Source organism: Choloepus didactylus, chromosome 6 (assembly GCF_015220235.1).
Source record: "Choloepus didactylus isolate mChoDid1 chromosome 6, mChoDid1.pri, whole genome shotgun sequence".
In the NCBI taxonomy this organism is placed as follows: domain Eukaryota; kingdom Metazoa; phylum Chordata; class Mammalia; order Pilosa; family Megalonychidae; genus Choloepus; species Choloepus didactylus.
In genome coordinates, this window is record NC_051312.1 from 85308997 (window position 1) to 85331539 (window position 22543).

A 22543-nucleotide genomic window follows, 5' to 3' on the forward strand; every position below is an offset into this window, starting at 1 on the left:
ATGTGCTATTAGATTAGATTGGCAAGTATTTTGTTGAGGATTTTGCATCTATAGTCATTAAAAAGATTGGTTTGTAATTATCTTTTGTTGTAGTATCTTTATTTGGCTCTAGTATTAGGGTAATGTTAGTTAGCTTCATAGAATGAATTAGGTAGTGTTCCCTTCTCTTCAATTTTTTGGAAGAATTTGAGCAGGATTGGTATTAATTCTTCTTGGAATGATTGGTAGAATTCACCTGTGAAGCCGTCTGGTCCTGGGCTTTTCTTTATTGGGAGGTTTTTGATGACTGTGTCAGTCTCTTTACTTGTGATTGGTTTGTTGAGTTCTTCTATTTTTTTCTGGAGTCACTGCTGGTTGTTTGTGTTTTTCTAGAAAATTTTCGATTTCATCTAAGTTGTCTAGTTTGCTGGCATACAATTGTTGGTTGTATCCTCTTATGATGTTTCTTTATTTCTTTGGGGTCAATAGTAATGCCTGCCCTCTAATACCTGATTTTTTTTTTTTTTTAACTTCATTTTATTGAGATATATTCACATACCACGCAGTCATACAAAACAAATCGTACATTTGATTGTTCACAGTACCATTACATAGTTGTACATTCACCACCTGAATCAATCCCAGACACCTTCATTAGCACACACACAAAAATAATAAGAATAATAATTAAAGTGAAAAAGAGCAATTGAAGTAAAAAAGAACACTAGGTACCTTTGTCTGTTTGTTTGTTTGTTTCCTTCCCCTATTTTTCTACTCATCCATCCATAAACTAGACAAAGTGGAGTGTGGTCCTTATGGTTTTCCCAATCCCGCTGTCACCCCTCGTAAGCTACATTTTTATACAATTGTCTTCAAGATTCATGGGTTCTGGGTTGTAGTTTGATAGTTTCAGGTATCCACCAGCTACCCCAATTCTTTAGAACCTAAAAAGGTTGTCTAAATTGTGCGTAAGAGTGCCCACCAGAGTGACCTCTCGGCTCCTTTTGGAATCTCTCTGCTACTGAAGCTTATTTCACTTCCTTTCACATCCCCCTTTTGGTCAAGAAGATGTTCTCCGTCCCACGATGCCAGGTCTACATTCCTCCCCGGGAGTCATATTCCACGTTGGCAGGGAGATTCACTCCCCTGGGTGTCTGATCCCACGTAGAGGGGAGGGCAGTGATTTCACCTTTCAAGTTGGCTTAGCTAGAGAGAGAGGGCCACATCTGAGCAACAAAGAGGCATTCGGGAGGAGGCTCTTAGGCACAACCATAGGGAGGCCTAGCCTCTCCTTAGCAGCAACCGTCTTCCCAAGGGTAAAACCTACGGTAGAGGGCTCAACCCATCAAACCACCAGTTCCCTATGTCTCTGGTCATGTTAGCAACCATTGAGGTGGGGTAGGCCAATAACCCTGCATTCTCCACAGGCTCCTCAAGGGGGCACTACATATTTTTTTCCTTTTTTTCTTTTCCTCTTTTTTTAAACCTTTTCTTCCTTTTTAAATCAACTGTATGGAAAAAAAAAATTAAAAAAACAAAAAACAAAAAAAGAAAAACATACAATAAAAGAACATTTCAAAGAGACCATAACAAGGGAGTAAGAAAAAGACAACCAACCTGAGATAACTGCTTTACTTCCAACCTGTTCCTACTTTACCCCAAGAAAGTTACCTAATATAGCAACATTTCTGTGAACTTGTTCCTACTATATCCATCAGAAATTAACAGACCATAATCATTCCTGGGCATCCCCAGAACGTTAAATAGCATATCTGTTCTTCTTGGATTACTGTTCCCCCTTCCTTAATTGCTCTCTATTGCTAGTTCCCCTACATTCTACATTATAAACCATTCGTTTTACATTTTTCAAAGTTCACATTAGTGGTAGCATATAATATTTCTCTTTCTGTGCCTGGCTTATTTCGCTCAGCATTATGTCTTCAAGGTTCATCCATGTTGTCATATGTTTCACGAGGTTGTTCCTTCTTACTGCCGTGTAGTATTCCATCGTGTGTATATACCACATTTTATTTATCCACTCATCTGTTGAAGGACATTTGGGTTGTTTCCATCTCTTGGCAATTGTGAATAATGCTGCTATGAACATTGGCGTGCAGGTACCTGTTCGTGTCACTGCTTTCCGACCTTCCGGGTATATACTGAGAAGTGCAATCGCTGGATCGAATGGTAACTTTATTTCTAGTTTTCTAAGGAACTGCCAGACTGACTTCCAGAGGGGCTGAACCATTATACAGTCCCACCAACAATGAATAAGAGTTCCAATTTCTCCACATCCCCTCCAGCATTTGTAGTTTCCTGTTTGTTTAATGGCAGCCATTCTAATCGGTGTTAGATGGTATCTCATTGTGGACTTAATTTGCATCTCTCTAGTAGCTAGTGAAGCTGAACATTTTTTCCTGTGTTTCTTGGCCATTTGTATTTCCTCTTCAGAGAACTGTCTTTTCATGTCTTTTGCCCATTTTATAATTGGGCTGTCTGTACTATTGTCATTGAGTTGTAGGATTTCTTTATATATGCAAGATACCAGTCTTTTGTCAGATACATGGTTTCCAAAAATTTTTTCCCATTGAGTTGGCTGCCTCTTTACCTTTTTGAGAAATTCCTTTGAGGTGCAGAAACTTCTAAGCTTGAGGAGTTCCCATTTATCTCTTTTTTCTTTTGTTGCTTGTGCTTTGGGTGTAAAGTCTAGGAAGTGGCCTCCTAATACAAGGTCTTGAAGATGTTTTCCTACATTATCTTCTAGGAGTTTTATGGTACTTTCTTTTATATTGAGATCTTTGGTCCATTTTGAGTTAATTTTTGTGTAGGGTGTGAGGTAGGGGTCCTCTTTCATTCTTTTGGATATGGATATCCAACTCTCCCAGCCCCATTTGTTGAATAGACCATTATGACTCAGTTCAGTGACTTTGGGGGCCTTATCAAAGATCAGTCGGCCATAGATCTGAGGGTCTATCTCTGAATTCTCAACTCGATTCCATTGATCTATATGTCTATCTTTGTGCCAGTACCATGCTGTTTTGACAACTGTGGCTTTATAATAAGCTTCAAAGTCAGGGAGTGTAAGTCCTCCCACTTCGTTTTTCTTTTTTAGAGTGTCTTTAGCAATTCGAGGCATCTTCCCTTTCCAAATAAATTTGATAACTAGCTTTTCCAAGTCTGCAAAGTAGGTTGTTGGAATTTTGATTGGGATTGCATCAAATCTGTAGATGAGTTTGGGTAGAATTGACATCTTAATGACATTTAGCCTTCCTATCCATGAACATGGAATATTTTTCCATCTTTTAAGGTCCCCTTCTATTTCTTTTAGTAGAGTTATGTAGTTTTCTTTGTATAGGTCTTTTACATCTTTGGTTAAGTTTATTCCTAGGTACTTGACTTTTTTAGTTGCTATTGGAAATGTATCTTTTTCTTGAGTGTCTCTTCAGTTTGTTCATTTCTAGCATATAGAAACATTACTGACTTATGTGCATTAATCTTGTATCCTGCTACTTTGCTAAATTTGTTTATTAGCTGTAGTAGCTGTATCGTCGATTTCTCAGGGTTTTCTAGATGTAAGATCATATCATCTGCAAACAATGACAGTTTTACTTCTTCTTTTCCAATTTGGATGCCTTTTATTTCTTTGTCTTGCCGGATTGCCCTGGCTAGCACTTCCAGCACAATGTTGAATAACAGTGGTGACAGCGGGCATCCTTGTCTTGTTCCTGATCTTAGAGGGAAGGCTTTCAGTCTCTCACCATTGAGTACTATGCTGGCTGTGGGTTTTTCATATATGCTCTTTATCATGTTGAGGAAGTTTCCTTCAATTCCTACCTTTTGAAGTATTTTTATCAAAAAGGGATGTTGGATTTTGTCAAATGCTTTTTCAGCACCTACTGAGATGATCATTTGATTTTTCCCTTTTGAATTTTTAATGTGTTGTAATAATTGATTGATTTTCTTATGTTGAACCATCCTTGCATGCCTGGAATGAACCCCACTTGGTCATGGTGTATGATTTTTTTAATGTGTCTTTGGATTCGATTTGCAAGTATTTTGTTGAGGATTTTTGCATCTATATTCATTAGGGAGATTGGCCGGTAGTTTTCCTTTTTTGTAGCATCTTTGCCTGGTTTTGGTATTAGATTGATGTTAGCTTCATAAAATGAGTTAGGTAGGGTTCCATTTTCTTCAATGTTTTGAAAGAGTTTAAGTAAGATTGGTGTCAGTTCTTTCTGGAAAGTTTGGTAGAATTCCCCTGTGAAGCCATCTGGCCCTGGGCATTTATTTGTGGGAAGATTTCAGCAGTTCCACATTTTCATGAGTGTTGTATGAAGTATGCCCAAAGTCAGATTGCTCTGTGGTGTCCAGTCCACGCAGTTCCTGACTTTCTACCTGCTTTCCTGGAGGAGTAACTAAGACATACACCTCACCAGTCCGCCATCTTGCCCCCGCAGTTTCCATAAGTTTTGATATGTGTTCTCATTTTCATTCAGCTCCAGAAATTTACTGATTTTGCTGATTGTTTGAGTATATATATTGTTCAAGCTCCATATGTTTGTGAATTTTCCCATTTGTCACTTGTTACTAATTTCCAGCTTCATTCCATTCTGATCACAGAAAATGCTTTATAGAATTTCAGTCATTTGGGTTTTGGTGAATGTTACTACGTTTTTTTGTTTTATGTTTTTAACATTTTTATTGAGGTAAAATTTACATGTAGTAAAGTGTACAGAACAAAAGTGTTTATTTTGATGAATTTTGACATATATATACACTTAGGTGTGCAAATCCCATCAAGATATGCCAGCTAGTTATTTTATTACCTTTGTATATATCTTCTGCTTACCTACTGCCCTATGGAAGCAACTTCGTACTTTGACACTAGGAATTCCAAGTAAACTGTATTTGTATGTGTCTAAATCTATATGAATTCATTATGTTATTACATGTTTTTCTCAAATACCCGGTCTCTAAGCTTTTTGTTTCCAGTTTTATCGACTTCTACTGCTGCCGTATTTTGAGTTTCATTCCCAAGTGCTTTTTTTTTCCCCCTGTAACATGAACTTTATTCATAGCTTACTTACAGAGAGGCAGAAATCAGCAAAAATCAAGTGGCTTTTCTCTTCAGTGGGTGGGTACAGCATTCAGCAGGGAAGTTGACCCGCACAATCGGGCTAACCAGTCAAAGTAGTTTTAAAGGCTTTCCAGACAAAGACATTCCTAAGGATATGAGAGCATGGGCTCAGGAATGGGGGTCTTGTAACATAGGAGTGATGGATTGATTATGTTGTTCAGGAGGGAGTAGAGAACATCTAAGGGGGCTGAGGAAGGAGGTAAGTTATAGATTAACTTTTTTTTTTAATTCAATTTTATTGAGATATATTCACATACCATACAGTCATACAAAGCATACATTCATTTTTCACAGTACCATTATATAGTTGTGCATTCATCATCAAAATTAATTTTTGAACATTTTCATTACCACACACAAAAAAATAAAATTAAAGAATAAAAATTAAAGTGAAAAAGATTAAAAAAGAATGCTGGGTGCCTTTTTTTTTTTTTTTTTTTTTTTTTTTTTTGCCCCCATTTTTCTACTCATCCATCCATACATTGGACAAAGGGGAGTGAGGTCCATATGGGTTTTCCAGTCACATTGTCACTCCTCATAAGCTACATTTTTATACAGTCATCTTCAAGATTCAAGAGTTCTAGGCTGCTGTTTGATAGTTTCAGGTATTTACTGCTAGCTATTCCAATTCATTAGAGACTAAAAAAGGTTGTCTATATTGTGCATAAGAGTGCCCACCAGAGTGACCTTTCAGCTCCTTTTAGAGTCTCTCTACCACTGAAGTTTATTTCTTTTCCTTTCAACATTCTGAACACCAGTACAGGCACACCAAGAAACTTCTAAACTTTGCTAGTAGAGAACCAAGCCATGTGTGCAAAAGAATGTTGCCACAGTTTGATCTGATGTCTGCCTTAAATTCTTTACTCCCAGTGAGTCAGTTATCCTGATCCCTAGGCATAAATGGGACAAGGAGTTATTAGAACGACTATACGTATGTTCCACTATTCCCTTTGAGTTCTTCATCTCGTTTGGCAGGGATCGGGTGGGGTGGAGGGGGATGTGTCTTGTCATCCCATCTGGTCCTTAACGTTTGGATATGTGCTGATACCTCTCTCACTGCTTTAGTATTTCTTCTTTGTCCATCAAATATTGTTAGGTGTCCCTGGAATCTCCTTAGTTGATGCTTCTTTTAATAATAATGTAGGCCTTTAAGCTTCCATTAGTGTATGGGACTTCCTTATGTAGGATTTTTCATCCTGGTTTTAGCTCTCATTTGGAGATATAAATTTGAAAGTTGCAGGATGTTTATAGGAAACAATAGGAGACAGTATATTACAACACAGAAAGTATTGGGTTTGGAGTTTTAGCTTCACCTCTGCCACTAAATTACTGTCTTAGCCAAGGCAAGTTATTCTACCTTGGGTGCATATAACAAAGGAAAAATGGGTTAAATAAGTCTTTCCCAGAGTTTATTTTATGGATTGCCATTCATACTGGAAGATGTTAATGGATGTCAAATAAAAAGGTTCTCTGGTTAATTAAGCATGAGAAACACTGGTTAATCCGAGTTAAACAAACTTCATTTTTTGAGTTTTCAGAGTCTATAATAGGCTGTCATTTGAATGTTCTTCAGCTTATTTGACCATGAAACCTTTTTTTAAAAACAGTGTCTCCTAGGAATAATGTTTGTAGAATACTAAAATGCTCATTTTGTAGAAAATTTTGGAAAGGAAAAAGTGATTTGTTAGAATTCTTCTACCCCCAAATAATCATTATTAATATTATATTTTCTCTTTCTTTGCCATAGGCATTGTTCTCACTAAGGTTGGTTACTATACTATTCCATCTATGGATGACCTTGCTAAAATTACCAATGAAAAAGGAGAATGCATTGTGTCTGACTTCACTATTGGTCGTAAAGGTGAGTATGAGTTTAGCAGTTCATAGTGTAAAAGCCACCAAGGTTTTGCTTGTTTTTTAAGTAAGTAAAGAAAGCTCTTGATGGATGTTTCTGTTTTTTCTTATATTTGGGCCCATCTATAAAATGTCCTGGCCTGAATAGTGGACACTTTGATGAGGAGCAAAACAGTGACTAGAACCATATAACATTTTGGGGGCTTTGGTAGACATGTGGGTCTTATGACTATTTGGCCAATTTCAGTTTTCCATAAGTAAGGAAATTATTGGAAAGATCAAGAAATACTAAGTGAATTGAATAAATTTGGGTAATCCTTATATTCAACTTTATATTATGAAGTTATTATAGTTAGTTTCTTAGGGAAAACTGAATATGAATTCATTTTGCCATATTGTACAAAAAATAATTTACACTGTAGCCTAAGTGCTAAGAGTTGTTTATATAGTAGCATAGATCCTGAAAAAAAGATTTAAAAATGATGTGAAGATAACAGAAGTGATGTAAAATGCAGGTGTTAAACCAGATAACAGTGTAATTGATGGTCACCCACAGTGTCCCCATTTTTAGCCTATTATGGAGAAGATAATCCACTCCAGAAATAGCAGGTGATTTAACACCTTGATTAAAGTTCAAAGCTGCTTTCTCCTTCTGATTATTTAATCATTAGTTTGTAAAGTAGGTATCTGCTCTCATATAGGGTGAGTTTTTAACTATTTTCTCTTTTAGGTTATGGTTCAATCTATTTTGAAGGAGATGTGAATTTGACAAATTTAAACTTGGATGATATTGTGCATATCCGAAGGAAAGAAGTTATTGTCTACTTAGATGATAACCAAAAACCCCCTGTGGGTGAAGGGCTAAATAGGTATGAATTTATTTACATGTATAGAAAGTAACCAACTAAACCACTTTTTTGTGTATGCAAATGGATCATACCATATACATTCTTCTTCAACTTTCTTGAGTGATTATATAGTGTGCGACTATTTTTTCTCTGCTTTTATTCAAAAATACAAATGATGAAATGCAATTCTTTGATTTTTTTTGCCCTCCCTATTTTCCTTGATATTATCAGTTAATTGCTAGTATCCCAGCACACTTTTTAGTAGTATTTTATTTTTTTTCCTGTTTCTCCTGTGGCCAATATTTTCCTCAGTATTTTATCCCAAAATTCTAGCTTCTAATATCTCTTCAGGCAGATGAAAGGGCCATAATTAAAATGGTCTAGCTTGAAATTTCATAGCCACATTTGGAATAGCAGCCCTAGTGTAATCAGTCTCTAAGTCTTTACTTTATAAATTCATTTGTTTTATTTATTAATATGAAAGTGTAGTTAGTCATACTAGTCACTGTACAGGTGGAAGGCATAAAAAATGAATCGGATACAGTCCTTGCACTAGATACTGATATTAAGAGGACTACATTACCATTATTGTGGTCATTTTCATACTCTGATTATTAATAATTAATACAGTGATGTTCCTGATAATTTGGCAAGCATTTCCTGTTAACAGATGATCGTAGCTACAATACAATACAATAGTATTGTACAGTAGTACTTAAGACTTACACTAAAGACTTAATTCTTAGTACTGGACTATGACTTAAATAATTTGGTCAAGGATTCATAGCTTAAGTGTTGTTAAAATTAGATTGGAAATAATTGATATACTGTGGTAGTTTGAAATAAATGGAGTCTGACTGCAGAACCAGATAATTGAGTTAGTTGATGTAGGGGGAACTCCTTACTCTTCAGTTTATCTATCTGAGGAGGCAAGTCTCAAGTTTTCAAACACTTGCAGGTAATTCTAAGGTAACATGCCTACCTTTCTTTGCAATTTATGTGTTACTTGGCCTTCTGATCTTAAATATAAGGTATTTATACTTTGCTTATTTGTATTTTACAGGAAGGCTGAAGTTACATTGGATGGAGTTTGGCCAACAGATAAAACATCTCGTTGTTTAATAAAGAGTCCAGATAGACTTGCTGATATCAACTATGAGGGGAGACTGGAAGCAGTTTCAAGGAAACAGGGAGCTCAATTCAAAGAGTACCGGCCTGAAACTGGTTCTTGGGTCTTTAAGGTATAGCCACTCACCCATTTCTCACTCTATGAACTGTAGATAGAGTAACAAAATGTTTGTGTTGGGGAGAGATCTTCTCTTCCTTCTCATTATATTTACAAATTAGGAACAGATCTGGAGGCACATCATGATTTGCTCCAAATTATCCAGCTATTAAAAACTAGAGCAGGAGGGCGGGGCAAGATGGCAGACTGGTGAGCTGTATGTTTTAGTTACTCCTCCAGGAAAGTAGGTAAAAAGCCAGGAACTGCGTGGACTGGACACCACAGAGCAATCTGTCTTTGGGCATACTTCATACAACACTCATGAAAACGTGGAACTGCTGAGATCAGCGAAATCTGTAAGTTTTTGCGGCCAGGGGACCCACGCCCCTCCCTGCCAGGCTCAGTCCCGGGGGAGGAGGGGCTGTCAGCTCCGGGAAGGAGAAGGGAGAATTGCAGTGGCTGCTCTTATCGGAAACTCATTCTACTGATTCAAACTCCAACCATAGATAGACTGAGACCAGACACCAGAGACTCTGAGAGCAGCCAGCCCAGCAGAGAGGAGACAGACATAGAAAAAAAACAACACGAAAAACTCCAAAATAAAAGCAGAGGATTTTTCGAGTTCTGGTGAACACAGAAAGGGGAAGGGCGGAGATCAGGCCTTGAGGCGCATATGCAAATCCCGAAGCAAAGCTGATCTCTCTGCCCTCTGCACCTTTCCTTAATGGCCCTGGTTGCTTTGTCTATTAGCATTTCAATAACCCATTAGATCTCTGAGGAGGGCCGTTTTTGTTTTTTTTTTTTTTTTAAATCCTTTTTGCTTTTTCTAAAACAATTACTCTAAGAAGCTCAATACAGAAAGCTTCAAAGAATTGAAATTTGGGCACGTCAAGTCAAGAGCAGAACTAAGAGAGCTCTGAGACAAAAGGCAATATTCCAGTGGCTGAGAAAATTCACTAAACAACACAACTTCCCAAGAAAAGGGGGGTGTCCGCTCACAGCCACCATCCTGGTGGACAGGAAACACTCCTGCCCATCGCCAGCCCCATAGCCCAGAGCTGCCCCAGACAACCCAGTGTGACGGAAGTGCTTCAAATAACAGGCACACACCACAAAACTGGGCGTGGACATTAGCCTTCCCTGCAACCTCAGCTGAATGTCCCAGAGCTTGGAAGGGGGAGCAGTGTGAATTAACAGAGCCCCATCCAGCCATCATTTGAGCAGACTGGGAGCCTCCCAACACAGCCCAGCAGCCCAGAACTGCCCTGGGGGGACGGCACTCACCTGTGACATAGCACAGTCATCCCTCAACAGAGGACCCGGGGTGCACAGCCTGGAAGAGGGGCCCACTTGCAAGTCTCAGGAGCCATACGCCAATACCAAAGACTTGTGGGTCAGTGGCAGAGACAAACTGTGGCAGGACTGAACTGAAGGATTAGACTATTGCAGCAGCTTTAAAACTCTAGGATCATCAGGGAGATTTGATTGTTAGGGCCACCCCCCCTCCCCGACTGCCCAGAAACACGCCCCACATACAGGGCAGGCAACACCAACTACACACGCAAGCTTGGTACACCAATTGGGCCCCACAAGACTCACTCCCCCACTCACCAAAAAGGCTAAGCAGGGGAGATCTGGCTTGTGGAGAACAGGTGGCTCGTGGACGCACCTGCTGGTTAGTTAGAGAAAGTGTACTCCACGAAGCTGTAGATCTGAGAAATTAGAGATAAGGACTTCAACTGGTCTACAAACCCTAAAAGAACCCTATCAAGTTCAGCAAATGCCACGAGGCCAAAAACAACAGAAAATTATAAAGCATATGAAAAAACCAGACGATATGGATAACCCAAGCCCAAGCACCCAAATCAAAAGACCAGAAGAGACACACCACCTAGAGCAGCTACTCAAAGAACTAAAGATGAACAATGAGACCCTAGTACGGGATATGAAGGAAATCAAGAAGACCCTAGAAGAGCATAAAGAAGACATTGCAAGACTAAATAAAAAAATGGATGATCTTATGGAAATTAAAGAAACTGTTGACCAAATTAAAAAGATTCTGGACACTCATAGTACAAGACTAGAGGAAGTTGAACAACGAATCAGTGACCTGGAAGATGACAGAATGGAAAATGAAAGCATAAAAGAAAGAATGGGGAAAAAAATTGAAAAACTCAAAATGGACCTCAGGGATATGATAGATAATATGAAACGTCCGAATATAAGACTCATTGGTGTCCCAGAAGGGGAAGAAAAGGGTAAAGGTCTAGGAAGAGTATTAAAAGAAATTGTTGGGGAAAACTTCCCAAATCTTCTAAACAACATAAATACACAAATCATAAATGCTCAGCGAACTCCAAACAGAATAAATCCAAAAAAACCCACTCCGAGACATATACTGATCACACTGTCAAACACAGAAGAGAAGGAGCAAGTTCTGAAAGCAGCAAGAGAAAAGCAATTCACCACATACAAAGGAAACAGCATAAGACTAAGTAGTGACTACTCAGCAGCCACCATGGAGGCAAGAAGGCAGTGGCACGATATATTTAAAATTCTGAGTGAGAGGAATTTCCAGCCAAGAATACTTTATCCAGCAAAGCTCTCCTTCAAATTTGAGGGAGAGCTTAAATTTTTCACAAAGAAATGCTGAGAGAATTTGCTAACAAGAGACCTGCCCTACTGGAGATACTAAAGGGAGCCCTACAGACAGAGAAACAAAGACAGGACAGAGAGACCTGGAGAAAGGTTCAGTACTAAAGAGATTCGGTATGGGTACAATAAAGGATATTAATAGAGAGAGGGAAAAATATGGCAAACATAATCCAAAGGATAAGATGGCCGATTCAAGAAATGCCTTCACGGTTTTAACGTTGAATGTAAATGGATTAAACTCCCCAATTAAAAGATATAGATTCGCAGAATGGATCAAAAAAAATGAACCATCAATATGTTGCATACAAGAGACTCATCTTAGACATAGGGACACAAAGAAACTGAAAGTGAAAGGATGGAAAAAAATATTTCATGCAAGCTACAGCCAAAAGAAAGCAGGTGTAGCAATATTAATCTCAGATAAAATAGACTTCAAATGCAGGGATGTTTTGAGAGACAAAGAAGGCCACTACATACTAATAAAAGGGGCAATTCAGCAAGAAGAAATAACAATCGTAAATGTCTATGCACCCAATCAAGGTGCCACAAAATACATGAGAGAAACATTGGCAAAACTAAAGGAAGCAATTGATGTTTCCACAATAATTGTGGGAGACTTCAACACATCACTCTCTCCTATAGATAGATCAACCAGACAGAAGACCAATAAGGAAATTGAAAACCTAAACAATCTGATAAATGAATTAGATTTAACAGACATGTACAGGACATTACATCCCAAATCACCAGGATACAAATACTTTTCTAGTGCTCACGGAACTTTCTCCAGAATAGATCATATGCTGGGACATAAAACAAGCCTCAATAAATTTAAAAAGATTGAAATTATTCAAAGCACATTCTCTGACCACAATGGAATACAATTAGAAGTCAATAACCATCAGAGACTTAGAAAATTCACAAATACCTGGAGGTTAAACAACACACTCCTAAACAATCAGTGGGTTAAAGAAGAAATAGCAAGAGAAATTGCTAAATATATAGAGACGAATGAAAATGAGAACACAACATACCAAAACCTATGGGATGCAGCAAAAGCAGTGCTAAGGGGGAAATTTATAGCACTAAACGCATATATTAAAAAGGAAGAAAGAGCCAAAATCAAAGAACTAATGGATCAACTGAAGAAGCCAGAAAATGAACAGCAAACCAATCCTAAACCAAGTACAAGAAAAGAAATAACAAGGATTAAAGCAGAAATAAATGACATAGAGAACAAAAAAACAATAGGAAGGATAAATATCACCAAAAGTTGGTTCTTTGAGAAGATCAACAAGATTGACAAGCCCCTAGCTAGACTGACAAAATCAAAAAGAGAGAAGACCCATATAAACAAAATAATGAATGAAAAAGGTAACATAACTGCAGATCCTGAAGAAATTAAAAAAATTATAAGAGGATATTATGAACAACTGTATGGCAACAAACTGGATAATGTAGAAGAAATGGACAATTTCCTGGAAACATATGAACAACCTAGACTGACCAGAGAAGAAATAGAAGACCTCAACCAACCCATCACAAGCAAAGAGATCCAATCAGTCATCAAAAATCTTCCCACAAATAAATGCCCAGGGCCAGATGGCTTCACAGGGGAATTCTACCAAACTTTCCAGAAAGAACTGACACCAATCTTACTCAAACTCTTTCAAAACATTGAAAAAAATGGAACACTACCTAACTCATTTTATGAAGCTAACATCAATCTAATACCAAAACCAGGCAAAGATGCTACAAAAAAGGAAAACTACCGGCCAATCTCCCTAATGAATATAGATGCAAAAATCCTCAACAAAATACTTGCAAATCGAATCCAAAGACACATTAAAAAAATCATACACCATGACCAAGTGGGGTTCATTCCAGGCATGCAAGGATGGTTCAACATAAGAAAAACAATCAATGTATTACAACACATTAAAAACTCGAAAGGGAAAAATCAATTGATCATCTCAATAGATGCTGAAAAAGCATTTGACAAAATCCAACATCCCTTTTTGATAAAAACACTTCAAAAGGTAGGAATTGAAGGAAAATTCCTCAACATGATAAAGAGCATATATGAAAAACCCACAGCCAGCATAGTACTCAATGGTGAGAGACTGAAAGCCTTCCCTCTAAGATCAGGAACAAGACAAGGATGCCCGCTGTCACCACTGTTATTCAACATTGTGCTGGAAGTGCTAGCCAGGGCAATCCGGCAAGACAAAGAAATAAAAGGCATCCAAATTGGAAAAGAAGAAGTAAAACTGTCATTGTTTGCAGATGATATGATCTTATATCTAGAAAACCCTGAGAAATCGACGATACACCTACTAGAGCTAATAAACAAATTTAGCAAAGTAGCAGGATACAAGATTAATGCACATAAGTCAGTAATGTTTCTATATGCTAGAAATGAACAAACTGAAGAGACACTCAAGAAAAAGATACCATTTTCAATAGCAACTAAAAAAATCAAGTACCTAGGAATAAACTTAACCAAAGATGTAAAAGACCTATACAAAGAAAACTACATAACTCTACTAAAAGAAATAGAAGGGGACCTTAAAAGATGGAAAAATATTCCATGTTCATGGATAGGAAGGCTAAATGTCATTAAGATGTCAATTCTACCCAAACTCATCTACAGATTCAATGCAATCCCAATCAAAATTCCAACAACCTACTTTGCAGACTTGGAAAAGCTAGTTATCAAATTTATTTGGAAAGGGAAGATGCCTCGAATTGCTAAAGACACTCTAAAAAAGAAAAACGAAGTGGGAGGACTTACACTCCCTGACTTTGAAGCTTATTATAAAGCCACAGTTGCCAAAACAGCATGGTACTGGCACAAAGATAGACATATAGATCAATGGAATCGAATTGAGAATTCAGAGATAGACCCTCAGATCTATGGCCGACTGATCTTTGATAAGGCCCCCAAAGTCACCGAACTGAGCCATAATGGTCTTTTCAACAAATGGGGCTGGGAGAGTTGGATATCCATATCCAAAAGAATGAAAGAGGACCCCTACCTCACCCCCTACACAAAAATTAACTCAAAATGGACCAAAGATCTCAATATAAAAGAAAGTACCATAAAACTCCTAGAAGATAATGTAGGAAAACATCTTCAAGACCTTGTATTAGGAGGCCACTTCCTAGACTTTACACCCAAAGCACAAGCAACAAAAGAGAAAATAGATAAATGGGAACTCCTCAAGCTTAGAAGTTTCTGCACCTCAAAGGAATTTCTCAAAAAGGTAAAGAGGCAGCCAACTCAATGGGAAAAAATTTTTGGAAACCATGTATCTGACAAAAGACTGATATCTTGCATATACAAAGAAATCCTACAACTCAATGACAATAGTACAGACGGCCCAATTATAAAATGGGCAAAAGATATGAAAAGACAGTTCTCTGAAGAGGAAATACAAATGGCCAAGAAACACATGAAAAAATGTTCAGCTTCACTAGCTATTAGAGAGATGCAAATTAAGACCACAATGAGATACCATCTAACACCGGTTAGAATGGCTGCCATTAAACAAACAGGAAACTACAAATGCTGGAGGGGATGTGGAGAAATTGGAACTCTTATTCATTGTTGGTGGGACTGTATAATGGTTCAGCCACTCTGGCAGTTCCTTAGAAAACTAGATATAGAGCTACCATTCGATCCAGCGATTGCACTTCTCGGTATATACCTGGAAGATCGGAAAGCAGTGACACGAACAGATATCTGCACGCCAATGTTCATAGCAGCATTATTCACAATTGCCAAGAGATGGAAACAACCCAAATGTCCTTCAACAGATGAGTGGATAAAGAAAATGTGGTATATACACACGATGGAATACTATGCGGCAGTAAGAAGGAAGGATCTGGTGAAACATATGACAACATGGATGAACCTTGAAGACATAATGCTGAGCGAAATAAGCCAGGCACAAAAAGAGAAATATTATATGCTACCACTAATGTGAACTTTGAAAAATGTAAAACAAATGGTTTATAATGTAGAATGTAGGGGAACTAGCAGTAGAGAGCAATTAAGGAAGGGGGAACAATAATCCAAGAAGAACAGATAAGCTATTTAACGTTCTGGGGATGCCCAGAAATGACTATGGTCTGTTAATTTCTGATGGATGTAGTAGGAACAAGTTCACTGAAATGTTGCTATATTATGTAACTTTCTTGGGGTAAAGTAGGAACATGTTGGAAGTTAAGCAGTTATCTTAGGTTAGTTGTCTTTTTCTTACTCCCTTGTTATGGTCTCTTTGAAATGTTCTTTTATTGTATGTTTGTTTTCTTTTTAACTTTTTTTTTCATACAGTTGATTTAAAAAAGAAGGGAAAGTTAAAAAAAAAAAAAAGAAAGAAAAAAGACAAACAAGGGAAAAAAAAAAAAAAAGATGTAGTGCCCCCTTGAGGAGCCTGTGGAGAATGCAGGGGTATTTGCCTACCCCACCTTCATGGTTGCTAACATGACCACAGACATAGGGGACTGGTGGTTTGATGGGTTGAGCCCTCTACCATAAGTTTTACCCTTGGGAAGATGGTTGCTGCAAAGGAGAGGCTAGGCCTCCCTGTATTTGTGCCTAAGAGTCTCCTCCTGAATGCCTCTTTGTTGCTCAGATGTGGCCCTCTCTCTCTGGCTAAGCCAACTTGAAAGGTGAAATCACTGCCCTCCCCCCTACGTGGGATCAGACACCCAGGGAAGTGAATCTCCCTGGCAACGTGGAATATGACTCCCGGGGAGGAATGTAGACCCGGCATCGTGGGATGGAGAACATCTTCTTGACCAAAAGGGGGATGTGAAAGGAAATGAAATAAGCTTCAGTGGCAGAGAGATTCCAAAACGAGCCGGGAGATCACTCTGTTGGGCACTCTTACGCACACTTTAGACAACCTTTTTTAGGTTCTAAAGAATTGGGGTAGCTGGTGGTGGATACCTGAAACTATTAAACTACAACCCAGAACCCATGAATCTCGAAGACAGTTGTATAAAAATGTAGCTTATGAGGGGTGACAGTGGGATTGGGAATGCCATAAGGACCAAACTCCACTTTGTCTAGTTTATGGATGGATGTGTAGAAAAGTAGGGGAAGCAAACAAACAGACAAAGGTACCCAGTGTTCTTTTTTACTTCAATTGCTCTTTTTCACTCTAATTATTATTCTTGTTATTTTTGTGTGTGTGCTAATGAAGGTGTCAGGGATTGATTTAAGTGATGAATGTACAACTATGTAATGGTACTGTAAACAATCGAAAGTACAATTTGTTTTGTATGACTGCGTGGTATGTGAATATATCTCAATAAATTGATGATTAAAAAAAAAAAAAAAAAAAAAAACTAGAGCAAACCTGGTTCCAGGTTTCATTAAAGCTTCACGTGGTACACTATCCTCAGGGGACTCACTTTCTGGAAGCCTAGAATTTTCCAGACCATCAGTTTCTCATTTCTTTGTCTCCAGGAGTTCATTTTGCAGCTTGTCTTTCCTCTCTCCTCTCGCATTTTACTATAAGCTGCAAGGAGAAGCCTGGCTGCATTTTCAACATTTAGTTTGGTGGTCTTCTCAGCTAAGTATCCAAGCTTGTCGCTTTCTAATTCTGCCTTCCATCTGACACCAGGACTCAATTTTGCCAAATTCTCTGCCACTTTAAAACAAGGATCTCCTTCCTTCCAGTTAGTAATGACACAGTCATCATTTCTGTTTAAGTCCTTATCAGAAGTATCTTTTGAGTCCATATTTCTACCAACAGTCTCTTCAAAGCAATCTAGGCCTCTTCTATCAAGCTTCTCACAAGTCTTCCAGTATCTTCTCCTTATCCATCTAAAAAGCCATTCCAACATGTTTGGTTTTTGCAAACTCAACAGCACCCTACTTCTCTGGTACCAGAATCTGTTCTGGTTTGCTAATGCTGCCATTATGCAAAATACCAGAAATGGATTGGCTTTTATAATGGGGATTTATTACATTACAAATTTACAATTCTAAGGCCGTAAAAGTGTCCAAATTAAGTATCAACAGGAGGATACCTTCACTGAAGGAAGGCCAATGGTGTCCTGAGCACCTCTGTCAGCTGGGAGGCAAGTGGCTGGCATCTGCTGGCCCTTTGCTCTCCAGTTGCGTTTCAAAATGGCGTTCTCCAAAATTTTTCTGACCTTCTGTCCCTCTTGGCTTCTCTCAGCTCTACTTGGTTCTCCTGGGCGTTTCTCTGTAAGCATCTGGGAATCCTCTCTTAGCTTCTCAGGGGCAAACTCTGGGTTTTATCTTGAAACATCTCCAAGCGTCTACAGGTGTCAGCCTCTTGAGTTCCCTTAAGTACCCCAGTGAACTAATCAAGACCCACCCAGAATGGGTGGGGCCACAACTCCATGGAAATAATCTAATCAGAAGGTCTCGCCACATCTCCATGGAAACACTCAATCAAAAGTTTCTGCCCTAATCAAAAGATTAATAAGTCTGCCCCTACAAGACTGCATTAAAGAACATGGCTTTTCTGGGAGACATAGTATATCCACACTGCACAGTAACTAATATATGCACCACACATCATCTAAACCTTAGAGAAATAGCAAAGTATGATGGGTGACGTTTTACTTTTAAATAACTCTGATGTCCCCTCCCCACCCCAACTTTTCTCCCCCTACCCATCCCCTTTCCTTCTCTGTTTAGATAATCTTGCAAGGATTTCCAAGAGCAAGTATTATGGAAACTCTTCTGAATATAAAAGTATTAAAATTGATTTTGTTGGATTTTCTTCTTCCTCAGGTCTCCCATTTTTCTAAATATGGCCTTCAGGATTCAGATGAAGAAGAGGAAGAGCGGCCATCCACAACTAGTACAAAGAAGTTGAAGACTGCCCCTGTGCCTCCTACAGGCCAAGCCACCCCATTCCAGATGGCTCTTAATGGCAAACCAGCACCTCCAACCCAGGTAGAGAAAGGACAATGAATTTGAATGGAATCCATGAGACAGAAGTTGAAAGCAAGTCATTCAGCTAATACAAAGCTTTTTTCTGACCTCTGGAACTTTGAAGAATACAAATGTATTGGCAGTCATGTTGAGACAAATACAAGGGAGGGTATAAGATGGTACTGGCATCTGTTTTTTACTTGAGATTTAAAGAATTCTCTTGCTGTTTGGATTATTCCTTCTACAGATTCTCGTTCTTAGACACCACCCTCTCTCTCATTTGGACTTGCCGAATTCTCTGCTCAGTGATCAACCTAAGATAGCATTTTGCTCATGTGGGTTGATGAGAAGTAATTTCTACTTTTGTTAACTACCTGACATGCAGTTTAATCTTGTTCTTTACTTCCAATGTTTTTTTTTTTTCTTTTTTTAAATTAAATTAACTTTCTGCAAAGGTTTTAAACTCTTTTCCTCAAGTTGTTTGCCTATACTTCAGGTAATCTTCATACTTGTATTTTAACAATATATATCTTTATGAAAATAAAATTTTAGAATACAAATGAATTATTTGGCTTGGTGAGAGTAGGGTCTGCACTGTTTATTACAATTACTTGTATCATATTTTCTCAGTATTGTTATCCAGTATAAACTTTTTGTCCTTATGGGGAAAGTTTTGTAATTTAAATATCAGGTAGTTTCTTTGAATGACATCTCATAAAGAGTTTTACTCTAATTTGGATGATGTTTATATTCAATCAGGTTTTGAAGATATTTTTTCTTTGCTGCCACAGTCCCTCAAAGAAGAGTTCTTGATATAGGATTTCTTTGTAAAGGACCTTCTACCTCTCAGCTGCTAAAAGCTGGACCTTTGGAATATTCTACGCTACAATTCTGATAGCTGCTGAAATGTGCAATTTTTATGATTTATTAAATAATTTCTCGGGAGGCATTTTCTGGAGGATGTTTTGTATGTATGTTCATGCTTGCGCGTACAGATGAGGGGAGGGGATGGTAAAAGTGGGAAACTGAAAATAAGTTGACTTTTTTTTGTATAATCTTTTTAGCATTTAGAATACCCCTGAGAAACCTCTTCTGAGCTCTAGCAAGGCTGTAAATGGACTTGGTTTTCTAGTTATCCATGTTCGTTTTGTGTGAATCCTATGCCTTCTTAAAGCCCGTTCTTTCAAAAGTGTTTTTTGATCTTACGTTACATGTATTTCTTAAGGGAACACATAGATCCTTATTTTTTGCTGATAAAAGTAATGTGTAGGACCCTAAAGATACCTGAAAAAGAAAAACTTCATGTTTGGACAGACAGGGAAAATTTATATAATACTGATAATCAGCGGTTATCAGGTTCTTTATTTGTCAGAGTACAAATAGAAGATAACTATAAATCCTTCTAATGGCACTTTAGTAGATGAGAGCTGTTTGAGAAACTAAGCACAGAAAAATTTCAGAACAAGGTTCTAGCAAGAAAGGAGGTGGTAGAGATTCAAAATGGGCAAATAGAATACAGTGACTAGGAATCTTTTCCAGCATACATCTTTTCATTGAAGAAGTGGGTGGTCTTTGTAATTTTAGTTGGGGATACAGAAATGGGGAAAGCTGTCCAGTTATACAGGCCTTAGGTTTTGTTTACTTGAATTATTTATGAAGGCCTTGCGCTTGGTTTGTTAGAACAATAATGTGAGACTGAAGAACTGTTACTATTTCATACAGTCTTTTGACCTAAGTGAAGTGGGTGGAAATGCCAGTGGTTGCAGAGTTTTTAATCGTTAGCCCCAAAGACCCTAATTTTGTTTTGCAAGGGGAAAATAATTGAACCATCTAAAAAAACTGGGAACAGATCACATAGTCACCTTCTCATCCCAGCTTCAAAATGTTATCTTTATACTGCCACCTGGCTGCTTGGAGAAGTTGATTTCCATGATACAGTATTCTTACAGTATTTTTTCCTGTATACAGCCTCAGGTTTTCTGTAATTTTATTTTTAATGTTTCTCTAGGTATTTAGGATGATTTGCATGTGTGTTTACTGGTCACATTTATCCCACTACCTTTTGCATAATATTCTCAGTCTCCTCTTTCCAGCTTGCTTTTGCTCCTAAAAAGGCAAGTAAATCTAAACAACCAGAAAACCGAAAGGTAATTAAATTTTCATGTAATCCTGCTTCCTATACCTTTTGGGTTAGAGAAAATGTTGGCAGAAAAACCTTCATCACAAATGAATTAAGGCAATTTCAGAGAAGTTTGTTCTGTAATTAGAACAATGGTTCTGAAATCATGTGTCTGGGATCCAGTTCCCAACAAGCTACATCAGAATACCTAGTGAGCTTGACTTTGATTCCATAGATCTGGCTTGGGACTCTGACATGTTTATCTTCTAAATGCTTCTTTCCAGATGATTGAGATGTGCAGCCATGTTTCAGAACTGCATGTTGGAAAGACCTCAGACCTCTGGCACTCAGATAACGACACGTCTTTATCTTACTTTGAAGTCTAACTTCAGTATTATCAAGGCAGACTATTGAATTGCTCAGAAACTTATTCAAATAGGTTAAATTTTAAGAAAGGAAAAAAGATTAGGATTAGGAGACGATCCCATTTTATTTTGCATATACTTTGATTTGAAATAAAGTGGCAGCTATCTAGATTGAAATATCTATGTGTAAAACGTAAATATTTTTATGTTTTACACACATAAAATAATCTTGTAGCCACAAGCCTTTTTTTCAGATGTTATTGGAAGAAGGATTCATTTTCTTAATGTGTCATCCTGAAATTTTTTTTACAAATTAATTTTAATATCAAATTAAAATTATTGATGTTGAGTTCTCTGCTTCCCGTAGTAATCCAGTATCCCTTGAATGTATGTGTAGAGAAAATACACACATGCTTGGTGGGCCCTTGAAACACTGACTTGGAATTTCTCATAAGGACAGAATATTGTCAAGTGGGCTGATTTTCAAACAGAATGAATCTACACTGATCTGTACAGTTAGAAAACAGGTTGTTTTGGAAGGAGCAAGTGTAGTAGCTATACTGGATCAAACTATGGGCTGAGAGGATAGTACAAATTATTTAAACATCTGTTTGATCTTGGACTGGTTGTTCACTTTTTGTTAAATAGGATGTCCTGATATACCTCACTTTACCTACTGATATAAGAGGTGCTTTATCTTTATAGTATTGGCAGCCTTGTTTGTATGACGAAGATTCTTTTGAGTTGCAGAAGAGACGGTTCTCAAGTTATAGAATGTCCGTCATGATTCTTTATCTCCTTACCTTCCTTATATTCAGATATTTGTTTGACAGATATTACCTATGTACTTTAGTGTTTGTAAGGCACCATGCTTCTATTCAGAAATAAGTAAGATATGATCCTATATTCAAGAGATTACAGTTTAGGAAAGGGAAAGTACAAATGATATCCTTTTGGGCTTTCCCCAGTTCATGCTTTTCTTTCCCATAGACCTCCTGGGGGTGGGATGGGAGGGGACTTCGTGTGCACCTCACCTTCCCCACCCCCACCCCCTACCCCCTGCCTTTAAGTTCCTTCTGAGCCATCATTTTATGTTAGTCTACTTTTTTCTCCAGGACTAGCTTTAAAGGAGGACTCAAACTCCTAAGATATCTTTGAAAATAACTACATAGACCTTTTTGCAGGGTATTCATTGCAATTATTTATTTATACTTTAACAGAATTCACATATAGGGTTCTCAGAGTGCACCATGTCCTCATAGTTTCATGGTAATTCCCCCTTGTCCACTTAATTAATTAATTATCTGGTACCTTTGAAGTCAGTGCACGAGGGTGGAACAGATAAAACCTTGATCCTTTCAGCATTCTTCTTTCTTCTTAATGATATGCTGGTACCTTTGCATCTCTAATGTGGTATTTGATGGTACCTTCCTGTT

At 37.9% G+C, this 22543-nt stretch overlaps 1 protein-coding gene across 3 annotated transcripts in view; it reads left to right on the plus strand.

Moving 5' to 3' along the window:
• NUP98 (nucleoporin 98 and 96 precursor) overlaps positions 1-22543 on the plus strand; it is a 133430-nt gene that overhangs the window by 58984 nt on the left and 51903 nt on the right. For all 3 annotated transcript variants that reach the window (XM_037840501.1, XM_037840502.1, XM_037840503.1), the window contains exons 17-20: positions 6864-6977; positions 7701-7839; positions 8882-9059; positions 18480-18644. In XM_037840501.1, the coding sequence (XP_037696429.1) occupies positions 6864-6977; positions 7701-7839; positions 8882-9059; positions 18480-18644 (596 nt within the window). The remainder of the gene's footprint in view (positions 1-6863; positions 6978-7700; positions 7840-8881; positions 9060-18479; positions 18645-22543) is intronic.